At 39.5% G+C, this 19,845-nt stretch overlaps 1 protein-coding gene across 1 annotated transcript in view; it reads left to right on the forward strand.

Annotated features, from left to right (window-relative positions):
* si:dkey-21p1.3 (collagen alpha-1(I) chain) overlaps nucleotides 1-19,845 on the forward strand; it is a 30,071-nt gene that overhangs the window by 6,460 nt on the left and 3,766 nt on the right. Inside the window, exons 3-50 of the mRNA XM_040052687.1 lie at nucleotides 1,915-1,959; nucleotides 2,238-2,357; nucleotides 2,982-3,020; nucleotides 3,221-3,274; nucleotides 3,377-3,430; nucleotides 4,291-4,398; nucleotides 4,505-4,558; nucleotides 6,797-6,850; nucleotides 6,932-6,976; nucleotides 7,125-7,178; nucleotides 7,271-7,315; nucleotides 7,415-7,468; nucleotides 7,548-7,592; nucleotides 7,684-7,737; nucleotides 8,018-8,062; nucleotides 8,168-8,221; nucleotides 8,306-8,350; nucleotides 8,492-8,545; nucleotides 8,625-8,732; nucleotides 8,838-8,891; nucleotides 8,983-9,036; nucleotides 10,403-10,567; nucleotides 10,754-10,798; nucleotides 11,489-11,542; nucleotides 11,782-11,835; nucleotides 11,919-11,972; nucleotides 12,148-12,201; nucleotides 12,370-12,423; nucleotides 12,519-12,563; nucleotides 12,664-12,708; nucleotides 13,531-13,638; nucleotides 15,584-15,637; nucleotides 15,786-15,839; nucleotides 16,077-16,130; nucleotides 16,235-16,342; nucleotides 16,478-16,531; nucleotides 16,652-16,759; nucleotides 16,887-16,937; nucleotides 17,766-17,819; nucleotides 17,908-17,961; nucleotides 18,080-18,142; nucleotides 18,329-18,436; nucleotides 18,568-18,621; nucleotides 19,047-19,100; nucleotides 19,200-19,253; nucleotides 19,338-19,391; nucleotides 19,519-19,572; nucleotides 19,720-19,773. Of these exons, the coding sequence (XP_039908621.1) occupies nucleotides 1,915-1,959; nucleotides 2,238-2,357; nucleotides 2,982-3,020; nucleotides 3,221-3,274; nucleotides 3,377-3,430; nucleotides 4,291-4,398; nucleotides 4,505-4,558; nucleotides 6,797-6,850; nucleotides 6,932-6,976; nucleotides 7,125-7,178; nucleotides 7,271-7,315; nucleotides 7,415-7,468; nucleotides 7,548-7,592; nucleotides 7,684-7,737; nucleotides 8,018-8,062; nucleotides 8,168-8,221; nucleotides 8,306-8,350; nucleotides 8,492-8,545; nucleotides 8,625-8,732; nucleotides 8,838-8,891; nucleotides 8,983-9,036; nucleotides 10,403-10,567; nucleotides 10,754-10,798; nucleotides 11,489-11,542; nucleotides 11,782-11,835; nucleotides 11,919-11,972; nucleotides 12,148-12,201; nucleotides 12,370-12,423; nucleotides 12,519-12,563; nucleotides 12,664-12,708; nucleotides 13,531-13,638; nucleotides 15,584-15,637; nucleotides 15,786-15,839; nucleotides 16,077-16,130; nucleotides 16,235-16,342; nucleotides 16,478-16,531; nucleotides 16,652-16,759; nucleotides 16,887-16,937; nucleotides 17,766-17,819; nucleotides 17,908-17,961; nucleotides 18,080-18,142; nucleotides 18,329-18,436; nucleotides 18,568-18,621; nucleotides 19,047-19,100; nucleotides 19,200-19,253; nucleotides 19,338-19,391; nucleotides 19,519-19,572; nucleotides 19,720-19,773 (3,003 nt within the window). The remainder of the gene's footprint in view (nucleotides 1-1,914; nucleotides 1,960-2,237; nucleotides 2,358-2,981; nucleotides 3,021-3,220; nucleotides 3,275-3,376; nucleotides 3,431-4,290; nucleotides 4,399-4,504; nucleotides 4,559-6,796; nucleotides 6,851-6,931; nucleotides 6,977-7,124; nucleotides 7,179-7,270; nucleotides 7,316-7,414; nucleotides 7,469-7,547; nucleotides 7,593-7,683; nucleotides 7,738-8,017; nucleotides 8,063-8,167; nucleotides 8,222-8,305; nucleotides 8,351-8,491; nucleotides 8,546-8,624; nucleotides 8,733-8,837; nucleotides 8,892-8,982; nucleotides 9,037-10,402; nucleotides 10,568-10,753; nucleotides 10,799-11,488; nucleotides 11,543-11,781; nucleotides 11,836-11,918; nucleotides 11,973-12,147; nucleotides 12,202-12,369; nucleotides 12,424-12,518; nucleotides 12,564-12,663; nucleotides 12,709-13,530; nucleotides 13,639-15,583; nucleotides 15,638-15,785; nucleotides 15,840-16,076; nucleotides 16,131-16,234; nucleotides 16,343-16,477; nucleotides 16,532-16,651; nucleotides 16,760-16,886; nucleotides 16,938-17,765; nucleotides 17,820-17,907; nucleotides 17,962-18,079; nucleotides 18,143-18,328; nucleotides 18,437-18,567; nucleotides 18,622-19,046; nucleotides 19,101-19,199; nucleotides 19,254-19,337; nucleotides 19,392-19,518; nucleotides 19,573-19,719; nucleotides 19,774-19,845) is intronic.

Consider the following 19,845-nt stretch of genomic DNA (forward strand, 5'->3'; position numbering starts at 1 on the left):
TTAAAAAGGGCTGGATACAGACCCGACTGAATACATATAAATACAAGAGGAATAAAGTGGAATAAACAAAAGGCTAAATTAAATTAGAGATAATTAAATTATCTCTAATGTATTCAAACTAATAATAGCAAGGATAACAACCTGTAAACTGGTATTAACAATGAAACATAGTTGGGATGACGTCCATGCCCAGAATGAATAGAATGAATGAAAGCAGATAATTCACACGAAGACATATTAAATGAAATAGAGAGATGCATAAGGTATGTTAAGGCTGTGTCATCGTTCAGCCAAGGAAAGTGTGTGAGAAGGAAAATGTCTCCAGCTTGGGAAAGGGTGAAACTGAAGTAGTCTGCATCAAGCTTAAGGTTTGCTCAAGTTCAGTACAACGACATATGAGATGAAGGAAATAAAGAAAATATCTAAACTAATTAAGTGCATAGAGGCAGCTTACCTGCTTGAAAACCTGCCATCCTAGATGAGACTTTGCTGAGATGTAGAGCAAACCTATACTAACAACTAATAAGCTAAACCCTGTAGACAACAGCTAAAGCTACAGGATTGAGAAGCTGAATTAAATATGTGGACACTGCTAAGCTAATGAGCAAGTTACACATTTTGCTGCATGCTATTAAAGCTCACACATGCAGCTGTCTGTGTTTTTTCCTCACACTTCTGATTTGTTTCTGGCAGCAGCTTTTTTTGTGTGTCCTGACTCGTGTGTGTAAAGCGTTCATGCCATCAGCAACTTGTTTTTGTTTTTTTTGTTGGTTTGAAAAACACATTTGTGATCATACTTGTGGCTCACAGTGACACATAATGATTAGGCATATGATTTACTAATGTCTCGTTTTAGAGCTGTGAGCAGTGCATCCACATTGAGATTAAAAGCCTGGTGCATACTTTATATGAAGCTGCTATAGGAAGAGTGGAACCTTGTGGGAAAAGTTCAAATAAAGAAGTTTTTTAAATCCTAACTTAAAAGTTTGAAATATGTAAGATGTGTGAGATGTGTGAATTCTTTGAAAAAAATAGAAATGACCTAAAATGCCTTAAATAAAAATGTAGTGTTGCATCTACAAAGAAGAAGAAGACAGTAACTTAAAACTAGCATTACAGACAAATACAGTTTTAGCTTTGCCTGACTATGATAAGCCTTTCTACCTGCATGTAGATGGAGGAGCAGGTTACATGAAAGCAGTTTTAACACAGGCATTTGGAGAAAAACAAAAGAAAGTAATAACTTGCAACTACTTAGGCCAACTGGCAACACTGTAGAGAGTCTTTGTGAGGTAAATATGGAGACGGTTTTAATATTCTGTCAAAATGCCAAATTTCATCTTTAGTGCATAATATAATATAAAGTTTTGGAGAATCTTGAGAAACAGTACGGGAGAAACTGCCTGTGGTATGAGGCATCACAAAAATTCAATTACTAGTGAAACTCATGGAAGCCAACTGCTTGAGACGATGGACCGTCGGGCTCGTCGGCAGCTTAAAAGCCAGCTTCCGAGATTTGTTTGGGGCTGCAGCGCATGTTTCAGAGGTTGTTTGCACAAAGATCCCAAAAGCATCTTTGGTACCTCCTTCAGGAGGAACCATCCAGACATCATTCTCTTCATTAAAGGTCTTACGTATCTCAGAAAGCCAATCGAATACAATATTCTACACCTATTAAAATAGCATGGCTTCACATTAAAAGCTCCCATGCAGAAGATAAAATACCTGCATCTGCTCCAGATGTGTAAAAACATGTGTGATAAGTCAAAAACTAGTGCGACACATCAAATTCATAATGAGTGTGTATTTAAAAGAAATTCTAGTTTTACCCATCATGTTCACTTTGTAGTAATCTTAGTTAAAATCATTTTGGGTTCACATGATCCAATGACTCAGCTCTACTGTTTGTTTCAGGGATTGCACGGTTTACCTGGTCCACCGGGACCTAAGGGAGATAAAGTGAGTGTTAAATTAAACTTAATAAAATTCATCTTGGTGTAATTTAAGCACTTGTTCATAAATAGATATTGCAATGAGCTCGGAAGCATGGCTTACAATTGCGTTAATCTTCTTTTTTAGTTTTTTAGAGGCGTAGATTTGTTGGTTTCTTTTCACATTCACGTGTTTGTATTTTTCTTGGTGCTAAATTGTCTTCATGAATCTTTAATAAACTTTAAGTAAAATGTCAAATTCTTGTTCTTGTTCTTGGTTTTGTTTTGGGGGGTTTGTCTTCTAAGGGATACCCAGGCGTGATGGGCAGGACCGGGCAGACTGGATACAGAGGCCCCGCTGGTCCCGCTGGGATGCCGGCTATTGTTGTGTTTAAAACTTCTGAAGAAGAGTGGGAGGCTTTCAAGGTGAGCTGCTGCTGTGTTTGATGAAATGAAAACTATTTTAACAGACATGTTCCAAGACTGAGCATATTTAATAAAAACAGGAGATATACATTCTTCTGCTTAGCAAATGTGAGAAGTTTTAGTTTTAGTAAAATTGTTTAAATATTTATTTCTTAAATGTGTCATTTTTTTAGAATTTTTTTTAACATTATAAGATACTTTTGCTTGACAAATATATAGAGAACTGAAATAAGTGAAATCAGATTAACTGAGAGACAGGAAAATACAAACGTGATCCTTCTGGATCCACTGAATCATTTCATGTGCGATCTAGAAGAGACTGACTTGTTTCATTTGTACTGACTACGATATATAAGCAGTTTTAATGTTATTGGATCTTTAATTTTTCAGTGTCTGCTTGTGTTTCATTATCACATGTTTGTCCACTTTCACTGCTGACAGATGCGTTCTTATAACTGTGACAATTTAAATCGGTAATTGTTTCAGAGCTTATAGTTACCACTGCTGTGATATTATTTTTAAAGTTTGTTTTTGTCAGGGTAAGTATGAATAAGCTTTTCTTTCTGTGTGTGAACGCTCAGTAATCATGATTAAAAAAATCCATTCTTCACTGTTTTCTTGCAGAAAAAGCAAATTTACAAAAAGCTGGTGTCCTCGTGGCCGGTAGGCGTTTGTTTTATAACATGAATGCGCCTAAAATGACTTTTTACAGTAACTCCTTTCTTATAGCAGCTGAACTTTGGTACTCTGAGAAGATTATTTTTTAGGTTAATCAAAAAATTATTCTTTGCACATATACATTTGAATGTTATAATAAAGACATGTTGTGCCTGAGCTGTAACACTGTGTGTTTTTGTTCTCAGAGACTTAAAGGGCCTCCGGGTCCTCCCGGACCTCCTGGAGATGATGGACCAATTGTAAGTAGACAAAGACATTATGGCTAAATTCAACTTGAAAGTTTTACCTGACAATACAAATAAAGGACTGTAACTAGACTCCAGTGGTTACTTTTTCTCCAGGGACTACCTGGAATTCCTGGAAAGCAAGGACCTAAAGGAGTTCAAGGAATCATCGTATGTTTCTCTGATTTGTTTTTGTTTTTTTGCATCTGATTACTTGAGTGCAGGATCATGGGGCTCACATCATGACAACTAAAAATAAGTGTAAGGCAAATCACATATTGCAAAATGAGATGATTAATGTTTAGGTCAAAGCAGCTGACTATGTAAATATCAAGTGGTTTTTAGCGTGATTATGACTGATCAGTAGGGTGATAACTTATATATTATTCTAGCGATACTAAATTCAAATTCAAATTTTATTTGTCACATACACAGTCATAGACAGTATGATATGCAGTGAAATGCTTAGACAACTGCTCGTGACCTAAAGAAAAAAAAGGCTATGAATAAGATAGGAAATAAATATGAAAATTAAAAAGGGTAAATTTAACTAGGAAGGAATAAAATAAAATATATAAATTAAAGTTGAAAATAAAATAACTGTACAGCAAAATACACAATACACAGTATAGAAATATATAAGAATGTATGAAGAAATATAAATACACAATAACAGCAGCTGTACAGTGTTGTGCAATCCACATTTGTAAGTGTCTCTTGCAGTGCAAATATGCTTAAAGTGATTTAGTGATGAAGTGATTCGATTAGATGACCACGCATCTAATCGAATTAGTGTAAATGGTGGATTAAGACATTAATATGATGCTTAAGTGGATGCTGGCTTGTTGTGGTTGGTCAGGACAGAGGTTTTAATATTTCCTGGATATATTTTAGTAGTAATAGGAATTCTGGGTAGAAGCAAATTTATATTGAATAGAGAGGAAAGATATTACTACTATTGTCTGTAAATCTGCTCTGTAATGTCTCGTGATTATTCTTCTACCTACTTTACATGTTGCGTTGTACTCCAGGGCAGTCCTGGTCCACAGGGTATCCTGGGTCCCCCGGGCCGACCTGGAAGAGACGGGACCCCAGGACACAATGCTGACCCGGGCCCCCCAGGTTTACCTGGAGAGCAGGTAAATCTCCTGGAAAACATGTATTTATTTCTTTTTAGTTTCCATGTATGGATTTAAGTTAGTCATACTGGTGCCTGGGGAATTAACTCCTTAGTTGTCCTTATAGGGTCCCAAAGGCTACACAGGAGAGCAGGGCAGCAGTGGGGAGCTGGGTGAGTGGGTAAGATTGTCCTGAACTTATAATGTTATCAGGATTATAACTACGGAGGCTTTAGCATGCACGTGCATAGACAGCATACATTCTCTGGCCTTTTTATTAGATACACCTGTTCAACTGCCTGTTAAAGGCAAATATCTAATCAGCCAATCACATTGCAGCAACTCAGTGTATTTAAGAACGTAAACATGGTCGAGATGACCTGCTGAAGTTCAAACTGAGCTTCAGAATCAGGAAGAAAGGTTATTTGAGTGTATGGGGGGTTGTTGGTGCCAGACAGGCTGGTCTGTGTATTTCAGAAACGCCTGATCAACCCTCACTAGTCTTTACACAGAGCTGATAGGAAGGCAGCAGTAATTCAGATAACTACTTATTAGGCCTGAGGTACGCAGGAGACCTCTCTGGACGGACAAGAGAGACGGGCTACAGAAAAAGACCACAGCAGCTGCCATTACTGTCGGCTGGTCTGATGAGTCTCACCTATCAGATGGTAGAAAGCATGGATCCGTCCTGCCTTGTATCAACAGTTCAGTATAATGTTGTTGGCTCACCTGGTCCCCTCAGCACCAACTGAGCATCGTTTGAGTGCCACAGCCTGCCTGAGTCTTGTTGTTGACCATGCCCAGCCCTTACTGACTCGCCATCACAAAGTTCAAATCACCTCAAACTGTTTTCTTGGACGTCGATGTAACGAAATGGCTTTCACAGTCACGAGGAACCTGTCACGGACCGAGTGGACTGAGTGAGGTGGATCCAGCAGCAGACACGGGCGAGAAGACGGAACCGAACTTTAAACGAAAGGCGAGCTTTTATTATGGCTGAAGCAAAGTGGCCAAAACAGCTGGCACGACGCGGCAATAGTAATAATAATAGTAAAAAAGGAGCAATAGTCATAAAATACATAAAATAAGTTAAAATTGCAAAACAGAACTTGACAACAGATAAAATCGGCACTAAAGTGAATAAGCCAGTTTGAACAGATGTGTTTTGAGCTGTGACTTAAATACTGGAAGAGAGTTTATATTTCTTATGGCTGGTGTCACGGCCTTTTATGTTCCAAACGCCAAAAAAGTCCAAGAAAAGGCCGTGGGTGGCAACGGGAGGTTTGTTTTCGAACGCACTTCTGACTCCATTGTTTAAAAATCATCTGCCGTTTATTTCGTGGAAAATTATAAACAAAAATCAACCAAATAACTTCTTAAAACTTAAAATTAAACGAAAGTTGACTTAATTTGCTTTAACAACTTCAAAAGTGGTCAAAAAAATCATTTTCTAACCCTCCCGTCTTCCCATCAGACGTTTGGCAAACAAAAACCATCTTTACCCCCCCAGGGTGCTCTTAATCCCCTGATTAATGGGAGGGTCCATAAGCCAATAAAGCAATCACTTTCCAAAAACTTTTCCAATAAAATTAATTACAAATTTACATAACAAAACTAGGTCAGCATATTCTTACAACTTTAAAGAAAAAACAAAAATGAATACAAATTGCTTTTTATAAACATTCAACAAAAACGGCCACAACAGCTGGAGGAAGAGAGTTCCAGAGCCGAGGAGCGGAGCGACTGAAGGCTCTGATCCCCACAGTGGTGAGACGAGGGCGGGAAACAGTGGTGATATGAAGCAGGTCACACAAATAGGAAGGAGCAGATTTATGGATACACTTGTGTGCGAGAAGTAAGATTTTAAAGTTTATCCTGGCTTCTCTGGGCAACCAGTGAAGCTGCTGAAGAGCTGGGGTAATATGAGCTCTTGAACAAATGAACAAAGGGAGACGGAGGACTTAAATACACACATGAGGTGATCAGGAGAGGTGGAGACACGTGAGGACACAGCTGACTCGAATGAGGACAACACAGGGGAGAGAAACACTGGACACGCTGACATGAGACACGGACCTTCAAAGTAAAACAGGAAACATGACAAGCACAGACTAGACGCTGAACTAAACCTAAGAACAAAACTCTTAACCAGAATAACGCTGAAAATTAGGATTACATCTTCAAAACAGGAAAACTAAAGAATAAAAAAAAAAAATACAGAAAAAACACCGAAACACATGAAACTAAAACTGCTGAGTCAAAATGACCCAGCACCATGAAACCACTAGAAATCTGTATCTAATGATTTGGCCAGTGAGCGACAGCCACTTATTTGTGCAGCTTACTCATACTATTATAACTGTATATGTTAAAGTGTCAAAGATTTATATTAAGAGTCAAACATTTTCTCTGCCTGCAGGGTTATCAGGGCGAGGCGGGGTCACAGGGACCCAGAGGACAGAAAGGAGACAAGGCCAGATGAGTCATCTGTAGAAGTGCTGTCGTTTTGCAGGAGGGCTGCACGGGATTCTGATCCGTGTCTTTGTGCCTACAGGGAAATAAAGGAGTCAGAGGCCACGCTGGGCTTCCTGGCTACATAGTAAGCTCAGATGACCAGCTCCATTCCCAGCACATTCAAAAAGTTGCTTTTTATTACTTAATATTTGTAAAACAGATGACTTAAAGTAATTATTGCTCTCAAATTATGTACATTTTAAAGCTACATCTGAAAAGTCCAATGTTTACAGGGCACGTCCGGAGCAAGAGGTCCTCCCGGTTTCCCAGGACCGTCAGGGCCTTCGGTCAGTGTCACACAAACAGATAGAAAAAATGATCTGTGTTGGTGTTCTACTGTTTCTACTTTGCATTCATTGTTGCTTTTCATTGTTTTCAGGGACAAACTGGGGATTTAGGCTTCTGTGGTCCGAGAGGCCCTCCGGTAAGTTATATCCTCCCACAAAACCATCACACTGAAAATTATTTTTAATTAAACATGAGATACTATTAATGAGCATCTATTAATCTGCCTTCTTTTCAGGGCAAAATGGGTCCCGGAGGAGGAAAAGGTGTCCGAGGAATTACAGGACCAACAGTAAGTAAAGTAAACAAACTCAAAGTGGTGTTTGTTTGTTTTTTAAAGACATTTACAGAGCAATTATTTAAACTGTCAGGGTCATCAGGGTGAAATGGGCCCCAGAGGAGCAGCTGGGTCACAGGTGAGAAAACACTTATATTTGCTCCCTTTCTTGCAGACGTTGTCACTTACCTCAGTAAATGTCCAAAATATACATACGTGCATTGCTTTAGGGAGAGCCCGGTCCGGATGGAACAGTCGGGTTTCCTGGTGTTCGTGGCCCTCAGGTATTAGTAAAGCTTTTGTATAGCATGAAATGATCACGTGTGAAACAACCAACACGTTGTTCAGCGTTCGGTAAATGAAAGTTGCACGTTTTTGGTGTGGTCACGTGTAGTTTGTGAACAAAGGAAGGTGGAAATGAGATAATATTGATTAAAAACGAGAGTAGGAAGATAAACCTAATGTAATCTGAGTAAATCTTTTTAGGAGTAAAAAAAAAAAAGTTCTTTATCACATGTTGAAAAATTAATTGTGAGTAAAACACTTTGATCAATGACCTCACAGGGAAACCCAGGCCCTAATGGACCTCCAGGTCCTAAAGGTAGCACTGTGAGTATACTTGAAGACATAAAATGTCAAACTGGTTTGTGAACGTACGCAGTTACCAGTTCGGGTCACTGCCGTTTGAATTTTCTGTTTTTTACATTTCACCAGGGTGATCCAGGAGATGAAGGGGAAGTAGGTCAACCTGGACCACCTGGACTAAACGTAAGATAATTAGGCTAAAGAGTAAGTGTGCTGCGTTTGTCTATGCTGTAGTGAGTTTACCTGAGCAATGTCCCCTTATTTTAGGGAGCCAGTGGGAATCCAGGAAAGCCTGGATCCTCAGGTGATCCCGTAAGATTACTTAAAAGAATTTAATTTCTCACTCTTGCTAAAATGGTTCCAACCTTTATAATGCATGACATTAATTGATGTTCCCTTTTGGTCTCCTGAGCTGTTGTTTTCTGTTTACTTATGTGTTTCTGTCACCACCAGGGTGTCAAATCCAGGAGAGGTGAGAAGGGGGATCCAGGATTCAAGGGAGCACAGGTAATTTTCTTGTCCATCTGTCCGGTCTGTGGTTGGTTAACTGATCAGATCAGTGAATCAGCTTGTTTTGTTTGTTCAGGGTCCTCGTGGACCTCCAGGTAAGCCGGGATCAAAGGGGCACGCGGGGCCAACGGGACTTGAGGGACTTGGAGGACATGCGGGGCTACCAGGACTTCCTGGACCTGCTGTGAGTGTAAAAAATAAATATATATTTAAAAAAAACATGCTCACTTATGATGCTAAAGCTTCTGTAATATCAGATCTTATTTCATATCTTCATCCAATGTTGTAGGGCTTTGATGGCATCATGGGAGAGCCAGGGAAGCAGGGAAAAGATGGCTCCAAGGTGAGTTTGAGCAAATAGTTGAATCTGTTTATCTTGACTCTTTTTCTTTGCTGAAAAGTGAATTTTGTTGCACAAATATGATGTGATGTAGGGAAACAGAGGACCAGCTGGTATTCAAGGAAGTCCTGGACCTCGAGGCAATAAGGTAAGGAGTCTGAATAATTCATATCTATAAAAATTAAATGAGTGTTGTCAGCGTTAATCTCGTTAAATTGACGTTAACGCCATAACCGCATTAACCGCGGCAAATCTCAGTTAACGACTTACCACGGATCACCCCGTGCGTGGGGCTGCATGGCGTCAACACATTAGCGCGGTTAGCTTTTTAACGCGTTAATGCAGTTATGGCTGACAGCAGTAAAATACATCAATATATTTGCACAGAAATTTAATTTGACAGAATGTTGCATATCTCAGTGTGACCTTAAAGATCAGAGGCCAAACTTGGTATTTAACCCTTTAAGACCTACCATAGAACCAAGTCCGCCAGAGCTTGTATTATATTTTTACATGCTGTGGAGCCATTTTTGGGAGCATTTCAAGTTGCTATACATCAATACAACCATTATAGCCCAAATTTTAATAATATGTATGCATTAAGTGCATAGTAATTACATAAATTCCAAAAAGTGCAATAAACTACAAAAAAATTGAAAATCGTTTTTGTTTTTTTAACATGTATTTGTAGTTAGAGAAATTTAAGAGGCTTATCCCTCAAAACTGTAAATACAAAAAAGTTGCACAAAATAGCTTCCCACCACAGGAAATTTATTTTGAGTGTCTTCATAGTTTTATTTTTGAAATACACCAATTTTTATATACTGCAGGAAAAACGAAAAATAAATATTATAGTGCAAATTTGCAAAAAAAAAGCAGCATATGCATCAAAATAAACTATTTCCAGCAGTGCAATATGAGTCCTAAGCATCCCAGAAACGACACAGAAAGTCATAAAGTCAAACATAACTTTTAAAAACACCAGTATAGGCTCATGAGGCCCTGATGGTAAAAAACTACATTTCCGCAAAATGACATCACTTCCGGTTTCGGGCAGTGCTGATGGACATAGGAAGTGTTATGAACAGCTGATCGGATCGGCATTGGGTGTTTCTGGAATATTATGTTTTTGTTGCTACAAGTGCTTTTTATGCAGTTTTTGCAAAGATATATGTGGAAGGAAACCGTGACCGAGGACAAGCTGATGGCATAAGATGTAAGTACAACTCCTCCGGCTTCATATGCAAAAAAAATTATTGCGCTAGCTCACGTGGTTGCAGAGCTACCGGGATTTAAAAATAGTTACGCAAAACAGAGCGTGCCTGCACCGACCGGCTTTAAAGGGTTAAAAGACATTTTAAAAAGCAAAGTCAACATAAAATAAACATAAAAAGGAGGTGTTTTTCAGCTTTTTCTTACTTTTAATATTTCCAAAAATATGTGAACTGTAGTATTGTAGAGGGAGCAGTGTTGTAACATTTCTTAACCATTAACAGTCATTCTTCTTGTCAAAGGGTCGGGAAGGTCGAGCGGGATTTTCTGGAATCCCTGGTCCTGTTGTGAGTATAAGTGACAACATGTTCAGTATAGATACTTATGTTTGTATTATTTATGTATTTATTTGTTGTTGCAGGGACAGATGGGGACATCAGGAGAGAGGGGACTTCAAGGAGAACCTGGTATTAAGGTTCCTATATGGTTAAAGTTCTTACTCTGTACTTGCATGACTGCGCTGTTAATTGTTGTTTTTTTACATCTGTGACTGAAGGCATCGACCAATCAGTGCTCTTACTATTGCATTAAACAGAGGCATGTCAAAGAGTTCACACTGTGTTTGTACCTGATTGTGTACCCCATCTGTTTAGGGGAAGATTGGAGTCCCGGGGATGCCGGGTTCAAAAGGCCTGAAGGTGACCATGCTTTACCTGTAAACATTAGAGAAACACATGTTTATAGCTTTAAAACAGAATTGATCAATCCACCACACATGACATCTGCTAAAGCTACTATCCAGATGATGGCACTATTTATATACCTCCTCAGTCTCTATACTCCCAGCCGTTCTTTACGATCATCTGGTCAGCTACAAAGCAACGTTCCAGTAAGATTCAGGAACTTGTTTCATTGGCAGATTTTTTCACTTATTTCAAGGTAAAATATCTTGTATTAAGTGAAAAAATCTGCCAATGAAACAAGTTCCTGAATCTTACTGGAAAGTTGCTTTGTAGCTGATTTTGTCTTATTTTAAGTGTAATGAGATAATTTTGACTAGAAATAAGACAAATATACTTGCTGAGATTTTGAGTTTTTGCAGAATCTCATTTCTCTGGATAATCATCTCTGATCTCTACTTATGCTTTTGTTTGTTCTCTATTTTCTCTGTTTTACTTTGTTTTAATGACTTACTGTTCAGTGTAATCATTTACCGTTGTTCGTTACTGTGAAGCACTTTGGTGTAGCCCCTGGTTTTAAACGTGCTATATAAATAAAATTGTATTGTATTTATATGGATTTCAAATATATGGTAAATTTTAACTCCTTTTTTTATTCACACTAGAAAAAACAAATAGAAAAAAGGAGACATTTCTTTCATTTTTCAGGGATTTAAAGGTCATCTGGGCCACAAGGGGCAGGATGGCAGTCGTGGAGCCTCGGTAAGACTAACCATGTGCTGTGTTTGGAACAGAAGCCTCCCTTATTAATGGGAATTATTTTTCTTTTTATGTATTTATTGTTATGGGTTTGTTATTCCTACAGAACAAAATGGGTTAAGTCTTCCTGAATCAGATCTGATCCTTTCTTCTTTAGGTTAATAGTTAACATTTAATCTGTCAGAAATGATACTTGAGCAGTAACAGTAACAGATATTAAACTAATATGATCTTTGCTTCAGGGACCTGTTGGTGCAAATGGAGTGAATGGAGCGGTCGGACCTCCAGGACCTAAAGTGAGCTCGTCCTGTTATATGACAGCTGCATTTGCTTATCCTGGAGTGGGACAAGTTATTATCTCATGTTCTCATTTCCACAGGGAATGCCTGGAAAAACAGGACCTCCTGGATTCCAAGGCCCTGTAGGAAAGAGTGTAAGGCAATTTTTAAATTCTTGCTTCATGAAACATGGTTAGTATTTTTGGAGACTATGGGAGTGACTGTAATAAATGATTTATTTATTAAGATGAGGATCTAAAGTCCTGTGATCACTCAGCACAGTGAATTGTGTGACGTTAGGATCATAGCGTTGTGTCATTCGACTTCCAGGGAGAATCTGGCAGCAGAGGAACGAAGGGGACATCGGGACAGCCAGGAAGGAGAGTATGTTACTGTGCAGCTGTATGGAGAGTACTCCTGTGTTTGTTGAAAGAAAATAATGAAGCCTTGAAAATTCAACCCAAACAATGATATATGAATGTAGACTTTCTGGAATTTGTGGTACTTTCTTTATAGCCAGACCAAAAAATCCAATCCTGATGTTTCCTTTAGGGGGTTGTAGGTAAACAAGGCCCCAGCGGACTAACAGGAAGTAAAGGATTTAAGGTATGAGCCTCACATCTTCATTACTAAGTAGCAGGTTTATCAGTCACTCAGTTATTTAGCTCCTCATATGCTAAGATAACGTTTGTGCTGTGAAGGGTACAAGAGGAGAGGAGGGACCGAAAGGAATACAAGGCCCCCGAGTAAGTGAATTAGTCCCTTTTATTTTCTACTATCGCCTGTTCATTATTTATAAGTGTTTCTCTAACTTCTTACTAAAGTCAAGTTCTTGTCATTCTCCAGGGAGAGATGGGCATGCCTGGACCACAGGGATACAGAGGCGCTCCTGTAAGATCATTTTAATTATTTGTCCATACAAAACGTTCATCCAGTCCTTTGTTTACACATTCTTTTGGTCAACTTATGCCTTTGATTTTATTGTGGTAAATGTCTTGATGTTTGAGAATGTGAGAACGCTGTGGCCCAGGAGGTCGGACGCACTGATTGGTCAGCGGTTTGAGTTTCTACACGTCAGCATTGGTTTGTGAGTTAATTAGAGAATTAGATGAAGGCAGGTGTGTGGAAAAGAACGTTTTTCATTGGACTCCGTGCAGTCCTGTGATAACGTGCCACCACCTTTAGCAGTAGTAACTTGAAGTAATAGTTTTCTGTATAATTTTCAGTTTCTCGTGTCGTGGAGGAATTTTGTCCAACTTCTCTTGAACTTTATTTTAAGGTCGCTTCAATTCATTGAGGTTTGGTACCATTTGTGTCATGGTCTGTGTGCGGGGAGGCAGGAAAGGACCCAAAATGCAGACTTGCAATTTGTTTGTATTGCATTCAAAAAATTCAAAAATTTGTGGTATTAATTTGTTAGCACACAGCTGAAAGCTCCAGACCAACATCTGCTTCTATAGAGATGGTCACACTTGATTAATCAAGTGCATTTGATGAGCAGTAGCTTGCTGCTACCTTCACTCTTAAACTCCGAGCTCCGAGCGTGGGCTTTGTTTTTCACATGACTGCAGCTGTGTGTGTTTTCTACACACAGCATGTGAACGTCTTTGAGTATTTAACTAACAGACTTCAATCAGATTGTATAAAACCAAGAAAGTCTATGGACTTCTCACTTGATTTTCTCTGTTTTTTAAACATACTTTAATCCAACAGGGTATCCACGGCAACATTGGACCATGGGGTGAAGTTGGGTCCCGTGGTCTTCCAGGCGGTCAAGGTCCACAAGGCCCAGTTGGTCCTCCTGGAGTTACAGGTTACTCTGTAAGGTTTTGTTGTTTTTTGGGTTTTGCTTTTGTTTTCAAATATAATTAGAAGTTTGGGAGCCTAATTGTTTTATTTCTTACACAAACTGAAGCTCTGTCAGTCTGTCCAACATAATTGTCAAGGTTGGCTGTGTACAGAACTCAGGCATTTTACATAATGAGGGGATAAAAAAAACCAGGTAGGAACACAGCTGGGGTTAACTAAGGCTACGTTCACACTGCAGGCGAAAGCGCATCAAATCCGATTTTTTTGACCCTATGTGACCCATATCCAATCATGGTCTGACAGTGTGAACGGCACAAATCCGATATTTTCAAATCCGATCTGGGTCACTTTCGTATGTGGTACTGAATCCGATGTTTTAGAAAGCGACTGCTGTTTGATGGTCATGTCGCATTAAATCCGTCTTTTACGTCACTGACACAAGACAGACGCTAATTATCAGCGCCGGAGAAGACATCGCGAACGCTTCCTGGCCATCCAGTGAAACTGTTGGGAAGACAACGTGAACATTTTATCTGCAGATTCAGACAGAAATCTGCAGCTATCCTTTGCAGCACCGCTCCTCTAAAACAGCAATAAGGATCATTATTAGGTTATTCACATTATTATGTAAATAACAAAATAACTTAAAGCAAAAATTGGGAAACGTAAAGTCCGAAGTCTTTATATTAACGGCCATCAGTCAAACAATACTGTTTGGTCTGGGTCTAAACAGAGCGCGTTGTGTGTGACGTCTTCTTTTGCGCATGCGGCCGCTTTGAGCGTTCACACTAGAGCGCGTTTGCTGTCGCATTTTATTTGTAGTGTGAACAAGCAGACAAAAAAATCGGATTAGATCAAAAAATCGGAATTGAGCATCAAGACCTGCAGTGTGAACGTAGCCTAAGATAATGACTGTGGAGGACGTTAACCAAGACAAAGGATACAGAGAAGAACAGTCACCAAAATAAAACAGGAAGAGAGCCACAACTGAAAAGGGATGCAAGACTAAATTGACACAAGTTACAAATCATAAACACAAAGATGAAGAAGAAGCCAGATGTGGAAACATAAGAGAGTCATGAATAAACAGGGATACAAGGAAAATAATCCAAAATACAAAACTAGAAAAACCCAAAATCCCAGACTCAGAGCACATCATTAGTCACACTTTGTTCATCAAGTCAACTGTCAGCCACGTGAAAGGTCACAAAGCCTTCATGCTAATCTCTCTGCAGTTTTGCTTAACTGCAGGATGAACAGTCCTCTTGTGATAACTGCAGAAACACTCGGGAGCGAACAGACACTTTCTTTCTTTCCAGTTTGCCATGAACTCATAATTAGTTTCTCTGGGTCAGTCACCAGACCAAGTCATGCCCGGTGTCACCAGACCTGTTGGAAGGATGATGATGTCGGGTTTATTTACACCGCATTTGAACTGATTCGAAAACTTTGATAAGCCAGCGCATGTACGATTAATTTTCTTGGTTTTAACCCTGCTCTTTTCAAAAGAGAAGATGGATCCGAGTCACCATTATAATTTGACGACTTTTGGTTGAATATTATGGTTGTTCAGGCAAATACAGGCAATTTGCCGCCGTTTTTTGTGAGATATTGTTAATAATATTAATTTTCAAGATATCTCTGACAGAAAGGTGCTTTTTAAAATTATGCCTTGGCATTAATGCCGAGCAGTTCGATGTACCAATAGTAACGTTGAATTATAATCTTTGCTTTATTCTTTGTTGTGCATCAAATTATAGAACAATTATTTATGCAGTATTTGGTATAATGAACATGAAGCAAATACATCCCCTGAAATTAAAATTCAAAATACATTTGGTAGAAAAAGCTGCTCTACCAAACTGCGAGCTCACTAAGACGGAGCTGTCTTCCTTTTTTGATAGGATGTTTCTTTATATTATCTCCCTGTTATTATCTTAAATTTCTTAACACGCAGGGTAAAGATGGAAGTCAGGGGCCATCTGGATCAGGCGGTGTAAAAGGAGATAAGGTGAACCTCTGAGCTTCTCTAAGTATCTTATCGCCTACTTAAATACAGAAAAAGCTGTATGCAAGTGCACGTCAATAATGCTGTGTCATTTGAAGTAACTTAACACAGTTCTTCTTCTTCTGTTTGTCTCTACATGTCCTGTGTTCAGGGATCCAGAGGACCTGTGGGGCAGGAGGGAGTTGCTGGTCTCGATGGTGAGGAGGTAGATTGATTAGCTTGGTCATGGATTCAACTGTTTTCAATTTCCATTTAACATAAAATTAACAAAACCTAAAGTAAGAAAACTAGAGATGCGAAGAGTACAGAAAGCACAGATAAAACAAGAGAAAGAAAGAAAATCAAAGGAAAATGAAAGACCTAGAAGATCATAACTGTTAGAGTAACTTCAGGAATATGAGCCCATGAAACAGGACAAACTGAGCGTTGTTCTTGTCTTTAGGGTCCAAACGGACAGAAAGGATTTCAAGGGCCAGCCGGCCAAAAAGGCTTATCTGTGAGTCCAATTTCAATCCCAAAATTAAGAATAAAGGTTAATTTTTCCATCAGTTTACTGCAGCATTCGTGAAAATTGTGTTACTTATAAAACTGTGATTTCAGGGTGTTATGGGAAACACAGGACCTCCTGGGCAGAAAGGACCAAAGGGGTCTGAGGGTGAGAGAGGAAACCAAGGTTCACAGGGACCGAAGGGGCCACAAGGGAAACGGGTATGTAGTAATCCTAAAGTATAGTTTACTGTAACACCACTGACTTCCATGCAGGGATATTAATTCAAAAAGAGCAAATATAAGGAAGACTGTGCATCGCCTCTGCCTTGTCTTTACTACATGTGATTTTCTCAGGGGTACAGGGGTGCACCCGGAGATAGAGGACAGCAGGGGCCCCCAGGACTCAAGGTCAGTCGTTTTAACTCATACATGTAGAAACAATGATGAAGAAAACCTGAGAACTGGTGTTGCCTGTAAACAAAATGTCTGAGGGAAAACCTGGTAGTGATAATGATGATTTACTGACAGGGTGAGCCAGGCCCCAGGGCTTTAACAGGCACTCGTGGGCCATTTGGAGCTGGAGGCCAAACTGGGGCAGCAGGAACGAAAGGCCAGAAAGGGCTCCAAGGACTCGCTGTTAGTACCTGAGGGTTCTGTTTGCTTCAGTCACGTTAACAACATGTGCTGTGTCTATATGTCTCTACAGAACATGCATGTTTGACTATAAAGCTGCTGAACAACATTATATCTGTTTTTCTTTCAGGGTCCTCCTGGTACTACGGGCCCTCCTGGACCCACTGGACCGTCACCAGCTGTACGTTTTACTTTACTTAACATTAACTTTCCATTATTATACTGACTGTGTGCTAAAATGTACACTAAATGTTTGATATTGGTATCACCTCGATGTGTTTGTGTTGAATTTGAGTTAAAAATGTTAACTAAATCACACACACTCACCGGACACATTATTAGGTAATATCAACCCCCTTTTGTTTTCAGAACAGCTATGGTTGTAGCATAGATTCACCAAGGTGCTGGAAACATATATTGATATCAACATGATAGCAGATCTGCTGGCTGGACATCCATGACGTGACTCTTCTTCATTTGAATTCAGTTACTGTCCAATTTTGGTGATCGCATGCAAACTATAGCTTCAGTTTCCAGTTCTTAGCTTCTAGAAGTGTCACCTGGTGTAAGCTCGTGCTGCCGTAGCCCATTTGCATTTAGAGATGCTCTTTTGCATACCTTGTTGTAACAAGTGATTATTTAAGTTAGTGCTGTCTTGCTATCGGCTCGAAACAGTCTCCCCTGATGCGCCGCTGACCTCTAGCACAATGTCATGGGCTCGAGCTATGACCCGGACTGAAGGGGACAAGACTCAGATCAGCCAGTCTGAGTCACCAGCTGCTCTCAAAGTCATTTAAACCCCCTTTGTTTCCCATTCTGATGCTCAGTGTGAACTTCAGCAGGTGTCATTTGAACAGGTGGACCTAATAACGTGCCGTGGATAGGCAACAGTGACATGTTGTGGAGCATATTTAAAATATATAACTCAATTTAGGCCTGAATGTGAAAAAAAAGTTTAGTTGTTTCAGTGATATGTAAGTTATTTATACATTATGTGTCTGTTTTTAGGGGATTACCTGGCAAGAGAGGTGCTGAAGGTAAAGGTGGAGCGCCTGGAGCAAAGGTATACTGTACCGTTCACACATGTTAACTGTCCAGCTAAAACATTTCACTGGTTTTTAACTGTCTCTGTTGGTTTTTCTATAATTCAGGGCAGTCTTGGTGAAAAGGGTATGCTGGGTCTTCCAGGCATTCGGGGAGACGTGGTTAGATTTCATTATTTGTTTCACTCTGTGGCCATAATAAATATGGTCGAGCATATTTAATATCATGTGTGCAAACACAGTCATGCAATGTGTCTGCATAACTGTCTTTGTTTCCCAGGGCATCAGAGGTATGAAAGGCGTAAAAGGCGAGCCTGGATCACGAGGGAAAGTGGTAAGACTGGTAAGAGAGCATTCTTAAACATTTAAATTGCAGTTTTAATACTTAATAGTAAGTGCCATAAATGACTAAATGATCTTACCGGATCATCTGACATATTTCAATTCCAAAAATTACATTTCTATACTATGCTGTTGCTATTATAGTGTGATTCTAGAAATTTCTGAGTATATTTCACTGTGATTTTAGGGTACAATGGGGAAGATGGGGGTCATAGGCTCTCCAGGTCCTAAAGGTCAAACTGGACCTGGTGGCCCTCCTGGTCCTCCAGGAACTCAAGGAATCCAGGGACCAAAGGTAAGAAGAAAGCGTGGCTCAAACCATGTAACTCTAAAACTGTTTCTTAATTCCCTTAAATAAAGCTATCATAGTGAAGGTACTTTTAACCTGCTTCATGCAACTTTCATGTCACTGAATTCATTTTGAAGGGAAAAGGTGGTGAGCCAGGAAGTAAAGGGACACAAGGAGCTGCTGGGCAAACTGTGAGTTTTGTTTTAAGCCGAGTGTCCCTTCACATCTCAGACTGGAGTTACAAGATTAGTTACTGTGACTATTATGAAATATAGTTTATTTCAACATTTACGGATAGTATAAATCCCACGTGCACTGGGTGTGTGTTATGCTGTCTTACCAGTTTGATGCTATTTTTTTTATCTGTTTTAACATGATTATCTGGTGTCTTAATTGTTGTTCAACACTTTGTGACTGTTATGTCAGTGAAAACCACTAAATAAACTTTACTTACTTGCACTGGGTGTCTGATAAACACAGATTAATTATTCAGTCTTCTGTGAAGCCTAATTAATGATTCACTCTGAATTAAATAATAAACAATGAGTGTTAACAGTAAAGGTTAAGCGGTTTTGGCCTTGATTTCATCCGGTGAAGTTTCTTGTCTCTTTTGTAGGGACCTGAAGGCCTGCCGGGGAGGTCAGGACCTGCTGGACCACCTGGAAAACCTGTAAGCATCCCAACTAACAAATGCAATTCTTAACACGAAACACCAACAATGCTCATTTCGTTTGATCGTCTTTTCTCGTTTTTGCGATCATATTCTCAGGGACTGAGCGGTCTGGATGGGTTGCTGGGAGTTCAGGGTAATGAGGGAGATCCGGTAAGAAAGGTTGCCTTACTAAAATTGATTTTAACACATTTCACAATTTTTTATTAATTTCTTTTTCCCCTGCTAACTTCATAGGGTGACGTTGGTCACAGAGGAGCTCCTGGAACACCAGGCAGGCCTGGCAAGATGGTAATTTCACTCAGGAAATGAATGACATGCAAATCTGCACAATTACAAATGGAATAAGTCTTTTGCAGCTAAGCTTTTCTTACGGATTATTGCATTATGTGGTATTAAATACATGCATACCTTGCAGGGAAAACCTGGATCTCCTGGGATTAAGGGAAACGCTGGAGAAGGGGGGGTTAAGGTAAGCAATCATTTATACATTTCAGGTGACTATTATGAGCACGTTAATATTATAGCATAGTGGTGCTTATAAATTTGTCTTTTTTATTTTGTTTGATGTAATGCATTGTTGAAATGTTTCTTACTAAGGTCTTATTAAATATCTCAGGGTACGAGGGGTCTAAAAGGAACACGTGGGCCTCCTGGACCAATTGGGCCAAAGGTAAAATGATTAGAGAGCAGAACGTGATCGCTAACAAAAACCTTACCCCTGTTCGTGTGAACATTTGCATCA

The sequence above is a fragment of the Simochromis diagramma genome, unplaced genomic scaffold (assembly GCF_900408965.1).
Source record: "Simochromis diagramma unplaced genomic scaffold, fSimDia1.1 OVJJ01000419.1, whole genome shotgun sequence".
In the NCBI taxonomy this organism is placed as follows: domain Eukaryota; kingdom Metazoa; phylum Chordata; class Actinopteri; order Cichliformes; family Cichlidae; genus Simochromis; species Simochromis diagramma.